The sequence below is a fragment of the Guyanagaster necrorhizus genome (genome assembly GCF_019112545.1).
Source record: "Guyanagaster necrorhizus MCA 3950 unplaced genomic scaffold BT62scaffold_5, whole genome shotgun sequence".
In the NCBI taxonomy this organism is placed as follows: Eukaryota; Fungi; Basidiomycota; class Agaricomycetes; order Agaricales; family Physalacriaceae; genus Guyanagaster; species Guyanagaster necrorhizus.
In genome coordinates, this window is record NW_025064884.1 from 937,150 (window position 1) to 956,546 (window position 19,397).

At 48.7% G+C, this 19,397-nt stretch overlaps 8 protein-coding genes across 8 annotated transcripts; 4 read left to right on the forward strand and 4 right to left on the reverse strand.

The window, feature by feature from the left end:
* Positions 1-628: 628 nt before the first annotated feature.
* Positions 629-2,341, forward strand: BT62DRAFT_991911 (uncharacterized protein; the record flags this gene model as incomplete). Its single annotated transcript, XM_043190307.1, has 5 exons — positions 629-928; positions 1,135-1,271; positions 1,318-1,830; positions 2,040-2,133; positions 2,276-2,341. 5 exons carry the CDS (start codon positions 629-631, stop codon positions 2,339-2,341), a joined length of 1,110 nt encoding a protein of 369 aa, XP_043043317.1.
* Positions 2,342-3,508: 1,167 nt separating this feature from the next.
* Positions 3,509-3,856, reverse strand: BT62DRAFT_1002131 (uncharacterized protein; the record flags this gene model as incomplete). The annotated part of the gene is made up of 1 exon (XM_043176817.1): positions 3,509-3,856. The coding sequence occupies one exon, from the start codon at positions 3,854-3,856 to the stop codon at positions 3,509-3,511; it is 348 nt and encodes a 115-aa protein (XP_043043318.1).
* Positions 3,857-5,056: 1,200 nt separating this feature from the next.
* Positions 5,057-7,480, forward strand: BT62DRAFT_886109 (uncharacterized protein; the record flags this gene model as incomplete). Its single annotated transcript, XM_043182868.1, has 3 exons — positions 5,057-5,137; positions 6,857-7,044; positions 7,099-7,480. Coding segments are annotated over 3 exons (651 nt in total), but the record flags the coding sequence as incomplete, so codon positions are not given.
* A 2,364-nt stretch (positions 7,481-9,844) lies between these two features.
* On the reverse strand, positions 9,845-11,831 carry BT62DRAFT_928560 (uncharacterized protein). Its single transcript, XM_043185533.1, has 3 exons — positions 11,752-11,831; positions 10,853-11,688; positions 9,845-10,802 (listed from the first exon to the last, which is right to left on the reverse strand). The coding sequence occupies exons 2-3, from the start codon at positions 11,679-11,681 to the stop codon at positions 10,327-10,329; spliced, it is 1,305 nt and encodes a 434-aa protein (XP_043043320.1). The 5' UTR covers positions 11,682-11,688; positions 11,752-11,831; the 3' UTR covers positions 9,845-10,326.
* Positions 11,832-11,925: 94 nt separating this feature from the next.
* BT62DRAFT_608807 (uncharacterized protein) lies at positions 11,926-13,250 on the reverse strand. The gene is made up of 3 exons (XM_043181587.1): positions 12,940-13,250; positions 12,696-12,883; positions 11,926-12,647 (listed from the first exon to the last, which is right to left on the reverse strand). The coding sequence occupies exons 1-3, from the start codon at positions 13,057-13,059 to the stop codon at positions 12,191-12,193; spliced, it is 765 nt and encodes a 254-aa protein (XP_043043321.1). The 5' UTR covers positions 13,060-13,250; the 3' UTR covers positions 11,926-12,190.
* Positions 13,251-14,759: 1,509 nt separating this feature from the next.
* BT62DRAFT_917414 (uncharacterized protein) lies at positions 14,760-15,684 on the forward strand (the record flags this gene model as incomplete). Its single annotated transcript, XM_043184039.1, has 4 exons — positions 14,760-14,960; positions 15,012-15,101; positions 15,164-15,533; positions 15,587-15,684. 4 exons carry the CDS (start codon positions 14,760-14,762, stop codon positions 15,682-15,684), a joined length of 759 nt encoding a protein of 252 aa, XP_043043322.1.
* A 1,645-nt stretch (positions 15,685-17,329) lies between these two features.
* BT62DRAFT_871066 (uncharacterized protein) lies at positions 17,330-17,852 on the reverse strand (the record flags this gene model as incomplete). The annotated part of the gene is made up of 2 exons (XM_043182521.1): positions 17,330-17,618; positions 17,668-17,852. Coding segments are annotated over 2 exons (474 nt in total), but the record flags the coding sequence as incomplete, so codon positions are not given.
* Positions 17,853-18,210: 358 nt separating this feature from the next.
* Positions 18,211-19,102, forward strand: BT62DRAFT_963326 (uncharacterized protein). The gene is made up of 3 exons (XM_043188679.1): positions 18,211-18,318; positions 18,367-18,566; positions 18,628-19,102. Exons 1-3 carry the CDS (start codon positions 18,256-18,258, stop codon positions 19,073-19,075), a joined length of 711 nt encoding a protein of 236 aa, XP_043043324.1. The 5' UTR covers positions 18,211-18,255; the 3' UTR covers positions 19,076-19,102.
* Positions 19,103-19,397: the final 295 nt, after the last annotated feature.

Consider the following 19,397-nt stretch of genomic DNA (forward strand, 5'->3'; position numbering starts at 1 on the left):
ACGTCAATAGTCCGACCGATCTTTACGTCCAAGTCGGTCGTGATTGTGAAATCCAGCGTCATTCTTTGTGAAGGAGTGACAGATGAATGTAATTGTGATCTCTGCCGTGACCGTACAGGATGTCATTGGTTCAGCCTCTGCTGGCATATTGTGCTCACGGGGACCTTGCGGCCGAGAATTCGACCTGTGACCCACGCCTGCCTCGATGCAAACACTTCTTCGTTCCACACCCCCTCGACTGCATATCCATCTCAGCCTAGAAAATGGGCAATAGTAAGTATTGTTAATCCGTGTTATTTCGAGTACTCAGTTCGACTTATCTTTGTTAGAGTGCGAAGTAGATTTCTGTAACAAGATAATCTCAGACGGGCACTCGATTTGCAAGAGAACAACGTCTACATAGCTGTACTAGTAGTACAGCTATGGAAGCCTAAGCACTGGTCAGTGATGTGTATATGTCAACAACGGAACTACAGATAGGTAAGTAACGAAAAAGGCAAGAAATAGAAATATGTCCTTGGGTATATGCGTGCCGGCTACGGGCGTCCTTGCAGCTCCGACAATGTTAGCACCGGCCAAGGTCTTATACTAGTCACATTCCAATGTTGTGAAATCGATTTGGAATCATATGTGCTCTGTCTTTTCGACCGCCACGGCAATGAGAGATTCATCTCCTGTCGAAACCTCTGAACCTTACGAGAATCGCAACACAATGGTGTCATCCGAGTCCCAAGAGGAGATACTACACCAGCATGACAGTTCTACTGCAGAAGGCGGCGCTGACTCGTTGTCCAACTTGCGAGTAGAAATACCCTCGGGTTCGTCGATTCCGAGTTGTCAGACTGGTCCCGTGGATAAGCAACCATCTAATGATGCTTCGGATGAATCTGACACGTCTTTTGAGTCTGATGACGATGAATCTGAGGGGGTAAGTTAATTGGAAAACAATAAGAGGGGAAACTGATAACATATTTCTAGGGCATCACTTTACCCGAGGTCACCATCTCTGCCTTCACTGAGACGGGCTAAGCGGAGTCGTCTATCAAAGTTCCATTGCAACGGGCCCATACTGGTAGAAAGCCCATTATACCATCCTCCCTCGCCGACACTCCCTGTGCTACGCTCGGTGCCCAGGGCATCTTAGATCAACTCAACACCACCCTTGGAACGTCTTACACCCTGGACACTACATTCCTCTCTTCCCTTCTTGAAGATTGCATTGCAAACAACTATGACTTTGGCACGGCATATGGCCGCCTCCGCTCGAGATGGTACACCAGCCATTGAAGCACCATACAATCGAAACTATATCACCAGGTTTCACAAGCAGCTCAAGCCTCTGCAGATGACATTATGTGGTGTATCTGGCACACTGTCCAAGATGCAGAACCGGGTGTCGACCAACCCAGTGGACAAAGTCGCAGGCCTGGCATTTTGCTTGCAGTCCAGGATGATACCGGCCTACTATGAAAGCCAGAATCTTGAGGAGGCATGGAAAGCACTCGTGGATTCGATGCATCCATGGTCTCGGGCCGAGTTGTTCTTCTTGTATCCTGAACCAGGAATTGCACGCACAAAATGGAGACCATCGTGGGACCAGGTTATGACGACACCTCTGCCTGCAGATAGCTTCCCTCGGATGAAGGTTCATCTGGATGAGAAGATGGACAAAGACTCATGTGACGCATCTTGCATTGAAAAAGCATTTGTGCGGTGGTTGACTGTGGAAGGTGTTGATCGACATGGAGAGTTGCTTATTAAAGACAAGCATGGGATAGAACATGCATTCAACATCGTGGCCACCCATAAGTACCCGATACCTGAAGATATGTACACACTGCTTCATATCCATACAGGGGATCCCTTCCTCTCTGTCTCGACCCAATGTTGCATTGTCGGACGAAGGCTGTCAGGGGAAAAGGTTTGAAAAAGTGTCCATATTGGGACTGACTAATGAAGAGTTGAGGCAGTTAGAAAGTCTGGATATTGATGAACAGTGTTTAAATATTCTTGTTTGACGTGTGTACACATTGTTATAGTAGCCCTAAAGCAGGTAGGAAAGTTTGGACTGGGGAAGAGCCCGTCGAGATTGATCCAAACAGGGAGATCCTCGTAGGATGGGGAGTTATCAATGTGTGAACCTGAGGCTATAGTATTATGATCTTTGTCCCCATCATGCATGGACGGAATGGAGAGGACGTAGAATTTCCTAGCCTGCTCTCTCCCACTGCTTGGTTTTAAGCCTATGCGAGTTGGGACTTGAAATTGCCTTCAGTCTACATTCCGGCGTTGGAACGCTACAGAAGTGGATGTTGTGGTTCTGCTGCGGGACGTAGGCTGACTGTCGATGGCCTGCCCGATTACCATCCAAACATCTCCAATGAATCGAAATACGATAAAGTAGACCATGGATGTTAAAGTTTGTTATAATAGCCAATTCTAACGTTTCAATCCCCACTCTGTTCACCAGCTTTTCGTTACTCTCTCCACTGCGCCGCCGCTTGATGAGCATGAGATCCCAGGGTGAACATCTTCCGGTCCACTGGATATTCAGCACCAGGCTCATCCTCAAGCTTCGGTGCTGATAAGATATCCACGAGATGATTTGCCTACGCGTCAGCCTCTCTTGGATGAGCCGGATCTGCTCTTCAACTGATGGCATGTAGTCCACTTCAAATGAGGCCCTGAGAGCGGCGAGCTGACTAGATGCCCTCTTGGATTGGTGAGGTTCCCGCTAGCCTCTTAAGCGCGATTGGCGAACCATCTGCTAAGCCGTCAGCGATAGGACGGATATGATAAAATTACGCACCGTCCGACCCCCTGGGATGATAATACCCTGCCTCTTTGGAGGTCTCTCCCTGTATTGGAGTTAAATTTAAAGAGGTAGGTGGTCATATAGGAGACTTGCATTTCGAAGCGGCACCATGTATTCAGCTGGCTTTCCAAGAATTCAATCTGCTGGTCGTTCAACGGTTCTGCTGGCATCATGACGATAACGATGAGGTGAAGAAGAGCAGGGCTTTGGTTGACAATATTGTCGCAGACAAAATCTGGCTGTTAAATAATTTGCTTGCAATCTGTAATTGACGCGTCGAGTCGCGATACATGTGATCTTACATAGCCCTGGCACTGACGAGACGCGCATATACTTTGAAGCCTCTTCCTTCGCGTAAATGCAGGTTTCTCGTGTCAATAATCAGAGATATCAATTATCGAATACTTTGAATTTGCACTGGCGCCTATCACCCTAAAGAATTACAGTCGAAAAATATGACGAATTCATACTAAGGAAAGCGCATAAATACAAGTGATTGACGTACAAGATGCATGATTGCCAGGCTGGCGAATCCTAGTTTCCAAATTTAACCAGACGATTCAGTGGTCTTCGTAGGAGGTCCTGGGTTGCCCTTTCTTCTGTGAGAAATGTCCGATTGCCGCATGGCAAGAAGGGACCTTGAAGGTTAGCGCAGGACGTCTGGGGCACCTAGGGATACAGAGCACGAGGTGTCTACCAAGCAGTGAGAGGAGAATCCTGCCTAGATATTGTCCCAGGGCTAGGAGGAATGGCATTAGCGAAAGGCATCTCTGAAGCAAGGTCATCAAGGTAAGCGCCGCCAATCTGGGGCCCCGGGACACAGAGAACGAGGCGTCTACCACGCACTAAGAGAAGACTCTGATTTTGCGGCCTGGAGGTGCTATGAGGGATGTCTGTCAAAAGGCCGGTAAAGATCTCGAGCTCGTACCCCCGGATCAGCCAGCTTATCATCATCAATGCAGGATAGAACCCGCTGGTCGCAAAGCCCCATCCGTAAGCGTGATCCCATCTTGGAGAGAAGAAACGATGATGATATGGCATGGTACAAGTAACTCATCGGTTTCCCTTGTATCGAATATTCTTCCGGTCTATCTTTCACGGAAGTCTGTAAGCCCAGTCCTTCTCGTCGTGTTGCCGGCAACAGTGACGGGCTGACAGGTCGATAAGCCTCGTCCTCAAAGCCTTGCGCGAAATCAAGCACTGGTGCACCTATAGTAACGACCAATCCTCAACGTAATGTTGCACGCCAGTGTTCTGTACGACGAGTGCTGTCAACTGTGAGCCTAAGAGAAGACCATTTTGTATGAAAGTGAACAGTGAGCTCGCTGCAAGGAAAAAGGAAACTGGAGATGAGCGCTAGCACTTGGTTGGGCCCGTAAATCAGCCGCTGCACCTTCGCCGAGTCCGAAGTGATCGTCGTTGAGTCGAATTTACAAATTATCTTCATTATCTTCTCTTCCGTGACCAGCATCGTCCTTCATCATGTTCCACGTTGGCGCGAGGATCCATCGGATACGACACTGGAGTAATATGGAGGCGTAAGAGGGTATCAGAAGAATGGACGAGGTACGTCTTAGATGCCCCGCATTCTTATTTTTTTGCAGAAGCTCGCAAGCGCTTAAGCAAGGTTCTCGCTACACCCCAGGCAATGGTACCATCAGTATCAGCTTCCTTTCTCTGATGAGAAACTCGTCCCACTGACTGTAATCGTATGCAACCTGAACTGTTGACAGCTTTTCGCATTCTCTGTGTTTCGTTTCAATTCATTGCTGTCCGCCTCGAGGCTTGGTACCATCAACGCAGTAGCTTTTACCGGTGCTCCGTCGGCGAGGCCTTGAGGATCTATATTAGAAGGAGAACACAGCATCTCGCTTCCTTTGACTCAAGAGTTGAGCCGTCCTCGAGGAGTTTTTAGTATTGCTGCGCTGCACAGGATGAAAGTGGTAGAAATCAACCTCGCGCAATGTAAACTGGTAAGTCTATGTTAGGAATTTTAGTCATCTGATACTTGTTTTATCGATTTCATAGTTAGGCACGTGTGTGCAACGTGTGTATAGATTGACGTGTATCATGGGTCACGAGGACAAGGCTGCAGTCCGGGCATGAGTATCCTCACCTCCAACCCTGACTACCACGGCACGATGCATCAGGATCAGAGGCCCGAGCGCCTACGAGGTCCATATAAACCACTAAAAGTTGCGCATTTCTCATACTTCGCCTCTGCTCCTTACCACTGCTACCATGTCTGGGTCAGGCTCCAAACTCGTCGGAATCAAAAAACACGACATTTATTATATTAAAGGTGGAGACGTCTACTTCTTGGTGAGTTTTGGCTATCAGAATGGAGCGCGTGCACTCACTAAAGCCTACTTAGGTGGACGAACGTATGTTCCGGGTGCACCGGTACTTCTTCGAGAGGGAATCTTCCTATTTCCAGCAAATGTTCAGATACCCGGCATTACCTGGCCAGGAACCTGAAGGAACCTCCCATAGCACCGCATTCAAACTCAACGATCTCACAGTTGAGAATTTCGCCAATTTCCTTTGGGTATTCTACAACCCGTGAGTCCTATCCACTGTCAACTCCCAGAACGAAGACCGATTCTTGCTTGTATCAGGAAGCACTCTCTATACGACGCCTCTACAGATGTCTGGACGCAAATTCTCCACACTGCCTGTAAATGGGCATTTCCTGAGGTCAAGGCCCTTGCCATCAGGGAACTAGAGCGCAAAACCCTTGGATTAGTCGACCGCATTGTCCTATACCAGAACAACAATATCGATCCAAGCGTACTGGCTCCGTTATATGCAAAGCTCTGTGTGCGCGACGAACCTCTCACTACAGAAGAGTCTCTGCGCCTGACCGTCGAGACCGCCGTACATATATTCCACGCCCGCGAGCGCCTCCACTCCATCTCGCTTGATGGTCTGAGGAGCCCTCTTCCAAGCGGCATGGACCTTTCCATTGTGATGAAGATCATCGACGAGGTGTGGGGAAGTTATGCGAAACGTGCTTCAGGTGGATGGGTGACCATAGTGTATTCTGCTGTATGTTTACTTACTCATTTTGTTCTGGCCCACAGGATCCAACGGCAATACTCAGCAAGGCTCCTCGTCGACGTCCAAGGCGAATGGATCTACGAACGGCAAGTACGCTGCTTGATAATTATGATCTTCCTCTACCTCCGACTCAAGACGACAACGGTGAGTTTCTATTGTTGTGTTGGGCCTCGCTTTCCTGAATTAATACTGACAGGCATGTTATCTGTGGGTTCTCAGACTCTCAGAAGGAAGCTCACGGATCGGGTGAAACGATTTCTGTCGAGTTCGGAAAAGAGGAAGAGTTAGAGCACGAGACCGATCGTCGCAGTGTGGCGGACCCTATCAATCACATCCCTGAGTCTGGGAGGTTCCGAACGGCTTCCCCACATCTGCCTGGGTCTTGGGTAGCATAGTGTATTCATTCGTTCTTTGTATTCAATCAACCTGCCGATATCAACATTTATGCCACGTTTCACTGTGTAACACCACGTACAGCTTTATCATGGATAAATCGGGTTCCTGGAAATCAAAAGAATTTGATGTCAGGATGCTACGCATCCGCGGAATAGGCAACTCGCTTTGCAGGGTTCCCGCACTAAAGGTGCGGTTGTACGACTCGAATCATGAGCCTGCTTCATGTAGTATAACCAGAATGCAGTGTTTTTAGGTGAAAGAGAACGTGCAAAGCTTACGTTTCCTCCAAGCACGCGCCCTTCGTACGTTAGATCGAAACAATGGCAAGCCGTTATGATGGAGATATTCTCACTGCCGGAAGACATGTGTCATACACGTGTAGACGGATTCAAAAGGCTCGACTCTCACCCTTTCTCAGAAACCCCCTTCCTCCCCTTTCCCCTCGATGGCCAGTCAGTCACCAGACAGCAGCTTTATTGCCCTAAGGCATCATGATGAATACCACCTCTCTGGGGGTGACCTATTCTTCCTCGTGCGTTGTCCGGTAATCCATTACACGAGAATCCAATAACCGATTTCATCTAGGTTGAGCAATACCATTTTCGTGTCCACCGATACTTCTTCGAGCGGGAATCCACTTTCTTCAAGCACCAGCTCGCTACGCCAGCTTCTCCAGGCGAGGAGCGCCAAGGGACATCCGAGGGGACCGCCATCGTCCTAGACCACGTCACCCCCGCCGAGTTTGCCAGATTTCTATGGGTGTTCTACAACCCGTCAGTCGTACAGTGTGTTTTTTCCCGTCACCCAGCTCTAACGTCTAACCACAGTAAATATTCCCTCTACGATGCGACTGTCGAAGACTGGGCAATCATTCTCAAGCTCGCGGATCGATGGTCTTTCCCCGAGGTCAAGAACCTTGCCATCCGAGAGCTGGAGAAACACCTCATGGACGATATCGAACGCATTGTCGTTTACCAGAAATACAATGTCGATAAGCGTCTCTTGATCCCTCGTTACGCCGCCCTTTGTGCGAGGACGGAGACCTTGTCACTGTCAGAAGGAATGCGGTTGGGCATGGAGACGGCGTTGAATATTGCTCGCGCGAGAGAATGTGCCCGCTCGCCATCAGTGGGTGGACTGCGCAGTCCCACGTCCGTCATACTACCATCCGAGGAGATGCACGGCATCATAGTGGACTTGTTCAGCATCTTGGAGACATCAAAGGGCCAAGAGAACGGTTCGTCAACGGCATCATCTTCTACAACAGGTGGATCGGTGATACCATCTTGTCCATATATGCTTCCTCATACTCATAATGGTATACTACAGGAGACGCCGCATCCAAGAACGCCGCTGACGGAGACTCCTGCAAACCCAACGGAAAACCTGCCAACGGCGACAAGAACGGACGAAATACCGGTACCGGCCGTAAAGGGGAGCGGAAGAACTAATATAGACTCATTTGAAGCTGACGAGGATGAAGAATACTGGGATGACTCAGGCTCTGATTCGGATACTCACGTCGATAGCGCTGGTATGGATAGCGAGAAGGTTTATGGCGATGTTGACGATGATAGTCCCGTTGAAAATGTCGTAGATCCTCAGGACAATAATGACGCTGACTTGGACGAACAGGTACATGATCTCACCCCCGACGCAGGCGTTGGAGAGGGCCCGCTCGAGAGTAGTGCACAGGATCACAGAGATGACAATGATGCTGGTGCTTCGCATGAAATGGATGGCGAACCTGATCAGAATGGACTCGGAGATGGCGAGGGAGATGGACACGATGATTCTAGCTCTCCATCTAGTGGGGAGCAAAGGGTTGACATAACACTTGATGCTCCTTCAGAGCCTAGAGAGGGGAACGAAGATGACGGAGGTACTCCCATCGGGAAATCCGCATCTTCGCCCAACCCTGATGTCGATTCATCTTCTTCCGTACCCGGAACCCGGACTGACATTGGTCATGGGTCGGGCTTTTCGTTTGATTTTATGGAACCATCTGGCCCAGGGCCTATACCCACGTTCAATTTCGATTCCACTTTGGATCACAACGAGGTTCCAAATATCACCGTCCAGACTCCCACTGCTTCTCATGCTTCGTTCGCAGGGACGGAAGCTGGGGATGAATCTGATACCGAGGTCCATAGGGATGCGAAGAACGCTTCCGCGTCATCATCTTCGGACATCGTTCTCAATTCTAGTGGACCTGAAGACGCCACGACTACGGAGGTTGATACTCAAATTGCGGAGGGTAGTGGTGACGCTGTTGCAGAGGAAGACGAAAATAGCGCTTCTAACAATGACTCCCTTGACAATACCCTTCCCCCTTCTCACGACACTGCTTCTAAAGTGGAGGATGGCGGTAGCGTTGCTGCAGAGGGAAATAGCGATAGTACCGGTGGTGAACCTCCTACTCCCGAACCCAATGCCGACGAAGCTGCTGATGAGCGAGAAGAGGATGGTACCATTGCTGCAGAAGGAAACAGCGATAATTCTCCTGCTCCTCCCGGCCCGGATTCTAGCGTTGGCGATACTACTCCTAAATTAGAGCATGGTGGGGAGCCGTCTACCGTACCCGTCGACGAGGATGCCGTCCTTCAACACACAGCTACGTCGGGAGACGAGGACGCAAAGACAGAAACCAAAGTACCACGCAATGCAGACACTACCGCACCCTGCAGTGATCCTCCCGTGGACAGCTCTTCTACCTTACCACCACTACCACCAGTTGACAATCTCCGTCCAGGCGGTGAACCCGGTAGAACCAGGAGGCCGACCTTGAGTATTGATACAACAAAGCTTTGGGATAGCAAGTCTGCACACGCACTCGGACCCATGCATGCTGGACATGCGTCTGGGGAGACTGGTCAGCCCACCAATAATCCCCCAGAAGAGACTCACACTGCTTCCCCAATCAACCCTCCACCAATCACTCCCGCCAACGCGGAACCTTTGGCCGGTGTTGCCAATCCTCTTCCAGTCAAGCCCACTCTGCCTGAGGAATCCGAGAGTGAAGATGATCCGAATGAAGAGTTCTATGACTCGCCCGAGGGTCCTGCTCTTTGATTTTATGGCTCAGGATGCTTGGATCTTGCTGACACTCTAGTTTCGATATAATATCGTTTATCATACGTAGCCCTAATGCCCGTTAGGATCTATCGTAGCGTATATAATATGAATAATCTTCGTACCATTATTGAGAACCAACGACACGTATAACAAGTGTGTACTGTGGCTCTCCTAAAATCAATCCCTCGCAGCGTATCAAGTAGTGGGTCTGCCTGCTTTATCTGTAACTTGCGTACTCATCGATGACTCTAGAGAATGAGAGGTTCGTCAGCTTTGTAGAACAGAGTAAAAAAGAATATGCTACGTACCCAGCTGGAAACCACTGAGACTTACTTCGAGCATGATCTATGTCCCGAGAACGAAGTTGGAGAGATGGTAATTGGCCATTTACTCGTCATTCATATTGGGGGCATGATGGTGGTCAGAATGAAGCTGTTGACCGAATAACTCCGATATCGCCGTCATAGGTATCGGATACTTAGGTGCATCTTCTTTTTGAGCTGACGCCCGATTATTGTTTAGTATACAGAAGAGAGTTTATAATATGTAGAAAATCTATCCGGCCAAAGACCGCGCGTTCCACTGAGCCTTTGAAAGCCCCGTACAACATAACGTCGTACGAAAGGATACCACATACAATCACATACAGGCGATAAATAAACCGTAATACAAGTCCGTTGATGGTTTGAGACCTATCAGGATGGCGATTACGAACTTTAGCCGGTATGCCATTAAGAAGACGAGAAATCGACAATATTTGTGCAGCTGTCATATCCATAGCTCACGACCTGGGTGATTGTTCCAAGAAACGTTATCGTCACGTATGGTCGAGAGGGAAGAGACGAAGGCTAATCGATGGGCATACACCGTGTAGATGTAATAGTGTAGAAGAGTCGCAATGAGCATGCGTCCTCACACCACATCCTGGAATGTTAACAGGGTCCATAGGAAGGTAAACCTCCGATGAACGTAGCTACAGCCTACACAGCCAGCTGGATGACAGCAGGACAGCACGTCAGACATCCCCAAGATGTCAGCGTTGGCATTTTCTCCGTGATCATGGCAGCAACATCATCCACCATCGGCGGCTGTTCTGGCACAGCATCATCATCATTGGAATCAAAGTCTTCCCACCCAGCGTTGGCTTTCCAGTGGACACATCTCACGTCAATGATAAACTTGAGTTGCTGAAGAGAGGGGAACTTCGGACTGGAGAGGAGCCCATCGAGACTAGCCCAGACGGGAAGCTCTTTATAAGATGGAAGATGATCAGGAGTGCTCAGGGTGAAGCACGTCACGATTGACATCTTGCGAAGGTTTGTGAGGGTGACGCTGCGAAGAAGACGTTCGATATCAACGAGATACATAGCATCATTCTCGAAGGAACTTATTGAGTCGATGTCCAGAGTTTCTAGCACCGTAAAGTTGCTCAATGCTCCCGTCGAGATGAAAAGCTCTGCGTTCATATTCAGCAAAGGTCGTTGTTCAAGAAGGACGTTCACTCACCTAGCATATAATTGATGTTGGATTTCGAGCCAAATTTGAGCGTTTCGATGTCAAGTTGGAGATGTTTGATCCCAGCGCCAACCGCATTGATAAAGGAATCAACATAAGAAGAAGCTTGAGGTCCGGTAGGGTGGCGTCTCGTCGGGAAACATTCCCAAGACAAGGTGAGGTCGGTAAGATCACAGAGATCAAAGGCTCCTCCTGAAAGCCAGGAGAAAATATACAAGCTTTCAGTGGTGTCTTGGAGCTGGAGATTCCGTAACCGTTTCGGAACAACATCGACATGGTTATGGAGCGCAGGCCCAATCATATCCTTGTTAGGACTTCTGATTTGGGTGCCTGTGAGGCGTAGGTCCTTCAGATTGACCAATTGGGACATAAGATCCAATAGATCCACTGGTTGGTTGAATACCACCACGAACATTTCCAGACACTCCAGGCGCGTAAATTGGCACAGAACCTTTATTTCCCTCTTACTCGGTAAGAAGAAGCCCTCCAAATCCAAGTGCTTGACATTTGGAAGGCGACGCACGAACTCCAATGTCTTGGCACTTTCGAGAAATGGAGGTTGATCCATCGTCCGAGCGTCCTGGCCCCCCAGGTATGACCCCCACATGTCGAGGCGAGTAACATATCCAGCGAGGTGAGGATATGTGATGAATTTTCGGTTCCACGACTGGCAATGCGATTCGAGGGACACGGCAAGGGCGGAAAAGATAAAGGGTTGGGCAAGCTGGCGCCAAGCACGACAGACAAGACAGCAGGCTCTAAAATCGTTGGATAAGTATCTCAGGATCTCCAACACAAGCTCTGGAGGAAGGGGTGTCATGAGGCGGCTTATTGTTGAAAATCAAACATCAGACCCAGATGCAGATGAAACTGCAAGTAAGCGAGCTCACTTAATCAAGTCCAAGTGTGCAGCGGGATCCAGGCGGATGCGTGTCGAGAAGATGGTGGCGGAGATGAAAGTGACGCCGATGGCGTGAGAGAGACTACATTGAACAGCCTTGAGGCCCGCGAAGCCCGAGTCTTTCTTCCACTGCTTAATCACTACATCACTACCCTTGGCCATCTGCACAATTGGTGAGTATTATACCAGTCGTTTTAAAGAATATTTCGACTTGAACTGAGAATGATGTTCCAAGACTATCGTACCGTGTGCTTTTACCACTACAGCGTTCTGTCGAATAAACTTCTGCGTCTCTCTTCTCACCTAACCGATATCTCAGCACAGGCATCATGTCCTCGATAGGCCAAGGCCATCATCGCTTTCATACTTGGCTAAGGATACAAAGCTTTGTAGATGATGTTCCCAATGTCCCAATGGACCTTCTAAAGCTACCACGACACATGCTCCTCCCGAACTTTTGCCTTCATACGACGGACTTCTTCGACCTCTTCGACCGGCTCCAAAAAGGGCCATTCTCTATGAAACACATCTCTTGCCGTAGCGCGCACCTGGCGTTCTGGAGACACACCTGGAACACCCTTGTTCCTCAGTAGTGTAGTTCGTATACTCTGTATACGCAGCGCCATCTCCAAACCAAGAACCTTCGCCTGCTCTTCGGACACCCCTTCCCATTGGTTGACCAGGCTGATGATTCCAGAAATCACCAGCTTCGGTATATCATATATATTACCCAGTGAAATTCGCTCCGTCGCGTCAATCTCCAGTTCATGCTCCATGATGTATGCAATAGCAGTTTCGCGTATCTTGGTCATATCCCACATCGTCGAGAGCTTTAAGGTCGATAGCCATTCCTCGTGCGATATTTTGTCTGGAAATAGCCCATTCCTACATCGACCATGAAATCAATGATAATCAAATCAGCGGAGGTCTTACTGAAGGTACAGGAATTTGAGCAGTGCTTCAAAGTCTACTTTACTGACACCTTGCAGGTGGATAGGCTTATCGTCGGTATCGCCTTCGACAGTGTCGGCCGCAGCTTGCGGCAACGTAAACATGGCTCTGAACGTCTCCGAGTTCTCGATGAATTGATATCTTGGCACACGGAATAATACATTTTCGACCTTTCCGGCCCCGCCTCTTCAGTGCATGGTCGCATGACATTGATAGCTTCACTTACGAGGAATGTGCTTGTTTCCCAGTAGAATTCCCTGCTCCTGGTCCACGGTTGTACGGGCATTCTAGACATGCGAGATACCATTGAAAAGAGCACCACAGCGGGTACGACTTGTTCGGACATCTTTGTCGTTGTAGTGTTGTAGATGTTAAGAGGGTGTGCCCACTGCCTCGCGCTTCCATCGTGGACACTTTTCTCCTCGTGTCAGCCCTTTGCTGTATTCACATTCAAGAATGACATCATACAAACATGGACTATCTCATGTGCCGACTGATGGAAGACTTTTGGGTTGTGGATGGCAAAATGTGACTTTGCCGCTAGTGTGTATTGACGTCCGCAACGGTGGACTTGGGGGTCATTGATATTCCACTCGCGGAAAACCCATCTGCATCTTGCGTAGAGTGTCGAAACTTTGTCCTTGAAATTAAAAAACCGGTCTACGAGGGCTGATATCTGATGAAGTAACATGTGGTCTTTCCTTGTGTGAGATCTACAAAATAGCTAACTGCGTATACTATTGGGTGCTAAGAACAAACGGGTGTCACTTACACCTAGTTCCAGAGATCAAGGCGGGTGACATATAATTGGCGAGATGAAGATGTACAGCGAGTTTCCGATGCACTGAGATTCGAGAGACAGCAAAATGCGACAGACAAGACAGCACGCTTCCAGAGAATTCTGGCAGCCACCTACGAAGATTTCAAAGATAAGTTCTGGAAGAAAGAAAGACATGGTACGGTAGTTTTGGCCGAAGGAGAGAGAAGAAAATCAGGCTTAGATGGTACTGGGCGTACGAGGGTTGATGGCCGTGAGAAATTCAAACGGCGTGACGCGAGAGTTGCCGGGTCGGGATGTCATCCTAAACCTTGAGAAAATCAACAAGTGTCCAGGCGATCCCTACTAATACTGGGCGGAATACGATGGATAAATCTGTCACGCGTAGAAGGTCCAACTTTTGACTGCACGTTTCCCTTCCTTCCGTTCCCATGTCCTCATTCGTTTTCGCACCCATTCCGAACATCGGCCGCTATTGAAAATCCTCACTGCGGTGCCCAGGCCAATTCTTTCCGTCTGCTCAAACGAGCCTAAATGACTTACTGGTGCTTCCCTTATACAATGATGTCTTCCGGATATGAGTGTTTTCTGCTAATTCGACTCACCGCCAGAAGTCCCACTCAAATGTGCGCTGGTAGTTCTCTGTCTGCCACCCGCCATCAGAACGGAAACCTATCTATCTAGTGACGCAGCTTGCATCCATGTCATGTTTCTGTCAACCTGTGTCGTTATTCATCACAAGGTGTATTGCTCGCGTTAGGTGAAGACGATTCTCTCGGTTTTTGAGAGCTGAATAGGCCTACCCTTGATCAGAACCTTTAGGACCGTTGCTTCCTTGTGACAAAGGTAGCATTTGAATCAGACGACTCCGACTTTTCGACGAAAAGGCGATGTCTTTGGGCGACGACGCATTGAAAATTTCATGTTTTGAACGAACGACGCTGGTCACGAGTCTACATGACATTCCTCCACCGTCAAAAGACACTCCCGACGTTGAGCCTTTGTTGCTGTTTCTGCTTCCAATGGGGCGTAAAGGAATCGTCTGCGGTGCATGATTATGATGGTGGCCAGGCCTGTCATGAGCTTGAGGTCTGATGCACATTTCGCTATGTCACGGGCGATCCTTGGATCTTCCGAAAGCCGAGCCAACCACAGGGGTCTATCCAGGGGCTGATTGCGCGGTGCAGATGTACCTGGTTTAAATACCCTCCGGGTATTCTGCCCATATCTCTCAACCCTCATCCTCACCCCGTTCGAAAACCTTTGCTATGACTGGCTGTGCTTCATTGTCAGCTATCGCTGTCCTCGAAAATCCCCGTGCAATTGAAAATTCCAAGACCTTGCTCTTCGATGCCCATTTCTACTTTCAAGATACGCACGGGCCTGATCCTGGCCTTGCCTCTCTTCGCTACTACAATGGTAACGAGCTCTCCTTCGGGCAAGTCGGGGTATATTTCGTTCATGTGAATGTACGCGTTTACTTACTCTGTCCGTGACTCCCATTCATCGAAGTCTTATAGATCGCAAGGATGGAGCACGAGGTGTCCAGTGCGGCGGTTTTGGATGGTTTATCTAAGGAAAAATATGTTTTGGTGGGAGATATTGTGTCGGTGAATCTTAGTCTTGAGCTTGATGATCTATGCACTGCAGGAGCTGATCATTTTGTTCACAGATCATCCCAACCGCCGTGAAGGACATTGCTGATGTCAAATACCGGCCCTTTGTCAATGTCTCCGGTGTCGTGACCAGCGTCAACAGCACCGATAAAACATTCCATCTCGCTCCCGAGACCTTTGTCCATGCCCTCAAGAACAGCAAGACCAAATCGACGCTCCCAATCCGGTGCTTCTCCGCCGTCACGGCTCAAAGCTTGGGTGCCAAAATCTCTGATCCTCGCGTCGGTCACTACGTGACAGTTTCGGGGCATCTTCATCGGGTGATCCGTCGGTTGGAGGATAATATGGCAGACTTTTTCGACGTCGAGCTGGACAAGACCACCTATCTTGGACCACCGTATACTCCACCGTCGTCCCCATCTGCAGGTGAGCATGGGTTCAATCTTGACGTTATTTTTACTTATGGTCATAATGTCTAGGCATCCCTACGACCCCAGCAGGCAAGATCAGGTTCAGCTACACGGAGAGTAGCCCGTGTTTGTGTAAGAAGCGGAAGATTACGGAGACTACGGCATAAAATTCTACTAGTCATCTTTGTCGCAATACTCCTAGTATACAGACGACATGGTTAGTACAAAACTTGTGCTATACAAACAGGTCCAGTCATATGCAGCTGATCTTCATACGGATCGTTGGTCTAGTTTACGAGACTAATATGCAACTATGGCGGAAAGAAGTAACTGCGGGGCGTGAACGTGAAGTATGCTTATTGCCAATGCCTAATTTGGTACCTATATGCTTGCAACGGGTGTCTTCCTGGTGATTATGGTCTTATCATACGGGAACGGCGCAGCTTTTGCAGTCGCCGTTGATTCCGACTGTTCGCTTCCGAAAAATCAACTCCCAGAGTCTCTCAGGATGGTCAGATCACCCTTCAATACATGCGTAACGACTGAGGTAATGGGATCTGCTTTCATTGACTGTACCGGTACGAGGGTGAAACGATAGCCCTGCAGTCGTCGCAGCAGTTCTCACAAGCGACCTTTCCGGCGGCCACCTATGTACCGTAACGGTACCGTAAACATCAGACTCTCTTTCCGCTTTCCGGATTTCTGTATTGAAAACATCCAAGACTGCGGTCAACGGATCGGACCCTCCTTCTCTGACCCTCTCTTGCGCTTCCCATACTTTGAGAATGGAGTCCCGGCGAAAATACGCAGTTTCGGCGTTGGTGATACGTGTTTCGCGTTCAGCTGGTTTGTACAGGCTTAATTGCAGCCAAGGGAGGACGAAATACGTAGTGCCAAGGTCAACAAGCACGGGAAGTTGGTGGAAATCAAAGCGTGAAGCTGATGAATAGTTTTGTTGCGAGCGTCAATGAGTTGCCAATTGGTGGAAAGTTTCAACGCGCTGATCAGCACTTGCAGATCGAGTTTCCCACTATCGCTATAGCGGACACCATTCCTTGACAGAAGGGCCTACCGCATATGTATAACTCGCAGTGAGTTTTCAAACTCTGTGGAGGACGCGGCTTCCAGAACAGTCGGATCATCATCGCAAGAGCCATTGCCTCCGGTGAGATCTAGCTCCTTCCAAAATGCGGATTTCTTAAAATCGTGTATCTGAATTTTGAAAAGTTGGGTTCCGACCTGTGATCAACATCAGGCAGCAAAGAAAACTTGCGCATCTGAGTTGACTTACCTGAATGACTGCATTCTCCCAATAAAAAGTGCTGTTGTGTATGGTCTTGCGCGTCGATTTGTCATTAGAATTAAGATGAGACTTTGCTGCTTCCGGAAGCCGACATCCATACGTTTTTACATTCAACGTCAAAGACACTGTAGCTACCATTAACTAACGGAGTATTAAGCAAACTTTAAGCTCATAAGTATTGTCACATACCATCAAAAACGCGCAAAGTATCTGGGATAGCATAGCACAAAGAGAACAATTAAGCTGGCACGTGCCCCGAATTTACGTTCAAGTTGATACCGAAACACACGCTGGGAGTTAAATCAAGGAATTGTAATGCTTTTACATATGGATCAGGTTCTGAAGCTCTGAAAGCACCGATTTCAGGTATCAAGATATCTTTGGCTCGCGGCGTCTGCAAGCCTGAATTCCTCCTGGAAAGCCTTGTCGAACCCTGCCTGGACATCGTGGTCCGTCAACGTCCCATTATATTTCACGTATCCTCTATTTCCAGCCTGTTTGACTACGGCTTCCTCTCGCACTTGGAAGATCTGTATAGCTGATTGGAACCCGATCTTTTCAGCCTCCTCTAATGAAAGTGGCTGCGTCCGCTTCACGAGGCCGAGATAACCGGTACGGAGCCACGAGGAAACAGAGTATGACTTCGCGAGGACAACGTGCTCTACGGGGTCCAGTACCATTTCTTGGAGATGTTTGATAGTCAGCTGGCGAATGTCAGAGAGGTGCCACATTGTAGACAGCCTTAGCACTGAGATCCACTCCTGTTTGCGGAATGCAGAATAGTCCTGAGGGACCTTTCTAAAGGAGGAGTCAATATTCTATATAAGAACGTGAAGCGAAGACTCACTGAGGGTATACGATCTCTAGGAGATGCCCAAAATCTTCGGCACTGATTCCATGCAACACCAGAGGTAACTCGTCGCTGAGCCCCTCTGGACTTTGACTTCCCTGGGGTAGGTCAAAGGTAGTACCGAATATCTCGGAATGCTGCACGAAATAATGCGAAGGTATTTTAAAAAGACGGTTTTCGACCTGGCAAACCTTAGCCTAAGCTGTTACGAACTGGCACAAGTCAGGTTCTTACTTGGAAGATCACATCGTTCCAATAGTATCTTGAGTCACGGATGGCACAAGAGGAATCTGGCCGTGACTGGAGCATTCGACGATGGGCGTGAGCGGTCAAGCTTCAAGCCGCATGGTAGCACAGCCACCTTGGCTCAAATGCTTCTCTTGATTTATCCATCCTGTACCCACTTGGATGCGGCGCGTCCCTGTGCGTTCTCTTACTAACAACACTGACCATACAGTCATGTGAACGCGTAACTGCCTTTCTTGTCTTGGCTTTGAAATTGCCGGCATTTATGTAATTACTTGTCAATTACTTACTCCGGCTCTTCCATCCCTTATCTGTAGTCCCCACCTCTCAAGCGACAACATGGCTAGCAAGTCGAGTCATCCTCGAAGTTCGGAGTTTTATTGGCAGTCCGTCATTTTCCTGGTGCGTATACCCTTTGACTGAGTGAACGTGGCATTATAATTTTTGCAGGTTGGAGGTCAATTGTACCAAGTTCCCCGCCATCACTTCGAGAAATCTTCTGATATTTTTGCCTCTATGTTCTCCTTACCTCCCGACACGGAGAGCGCTGTAGCGGATGGTTCGGATGACGACCACCCCATTGAATTGCAGGGTGTAGAGAGCAAAGATTTCGAATGTCTTCTTAAAGTTTTATTCACAGATGCAAGGGTGTAAGTTTGTACCCATATCCTCTCCTTCCCTTTTTGACCAGTAGTCTTTTTCTTCGACTAGAGAAAGTACTCCCTTGCTTCCAGAAGAGTGGCTTTTGGTGCTGCGCCTGGCCAATATGTGGGTCATGTCAAAAGTCCGCCAAATCGCTATCTACGAGCTCAAAAAACTGAGCTTGACGGATGTTGCCCGAGTCGTGTATGGCAGAGAATTTGCAGTGTCTGAATGGGTGATTTCAGGCTATCGTGATTTGGTTGACCGCAGAAATGCAGTATCCGAAGCTGAAGCTCAGCAGCTCGGTTTAACGACCACCCTTCAGTTATGGCAGGTCCAGATGAAACTCGTCACTCGTATGCCGATGGGCGCAATGGGTTCCGCTTATGGATACAGGCCACCTCCGACACCACGTGACGTATTCTTAAATGAAGTATTTGAAGCTGAGATTGAAGATATTAATAGAAGGGCCGAAGCATTCGGTGATGATCTCCCGATACCAAATCTTTTGTCGTAGGCAGGTCAATTATGTATATGAGAAAAGAAAGACTTTGAATTTTCTAAGTTGATGATGCTGACCAGGTTGTAAGCAAGGAAACAGACAACCGAAAACATACTTATTTAGGAATGTAAACTTTGCAGTTGTTTGTCATACCGCACCGGAAATGATCCCGGCCCGCTTTCTTCCTTGAGATCAATGACCACCTCGCTCATCCACGACCTGCTCACACCCGCCATCGACACCGCCAAAGCCCATCAATACGCCCTCTCCAAATACGCCGACACACTTGCTGCTGAACTCGATGAGCTCGACAAGCTCCTCGTGCGTTCCGTTGTGT

What these genes read in the sequence shown, in the direction of transcription:
- BT62DRAFT_928560 (XM_043185533.1), bottom strand. Translation starts at nt 11,681, where the DNA reads ATGACACCCCTTCCTCCAGAGCTTGTGTTGGAGATCCTGAGATACTTA. An exon ending in CAACATCAATTATATGCTAG is followed by an intron (nt 10,803 to 10,852) that starts GTGAGTGAACGT and finishes ATATGAACGCAG; the next exon opens with AGCTTTTCATCTCGACGGGA.
- BT62DRAFT_608807 (XM_043181587.1), bottom strand. Translation starts at nt 13,059, where the DNA reads ATGTCCGAACAAGTCGTACCCGCTGTGGTGCTCTTTTCAATGGTATCT. An exon ending in GGGAAACAAGCACATTCCTC is followed by an intron (nt 12,884 to 12,939) that starts GTAAGTGAAGCT and finishes GGGGCCGGAAAG; the next exon opens with GTCGAAAATGTATTATTCCG. An exon ending in CTCAAATTCCTGTACCTTCA is followed by an intron (nt 12,648 to 12,695) that starts GTAAGACCTCCG and finishes TGGTCGATGTAG; the next exon opens with GAATGGGCTATTTCCAGACA.
- BT62DRAFT_963326 (XM_043188679.1), top strand. Translation starts at nt 18,256, where the DNA reads ATGGCTAGCAAGTCGAGTCATCCTCGAAGTTCGGAGTTTTATTGGCAG. An exon ending in GGCAGTCCGTCATTTTCCTG is followed by an intron (nt 18,319 to 18,366) that starts GTGCGTATACCC and finishes TAATTTTTGCAG; the next exon opens with GTTGGAGGTCAATTGTACCA. An exon ending in TTATTCACAGATGCAAGGGT is followed by an intron (nt 18,567 to 18,627) that starts GTAAGTTTGTAC and finishes TTCTTCGACTAG; the next exon opens with AGAAAGTACTCCCTTGCTTC.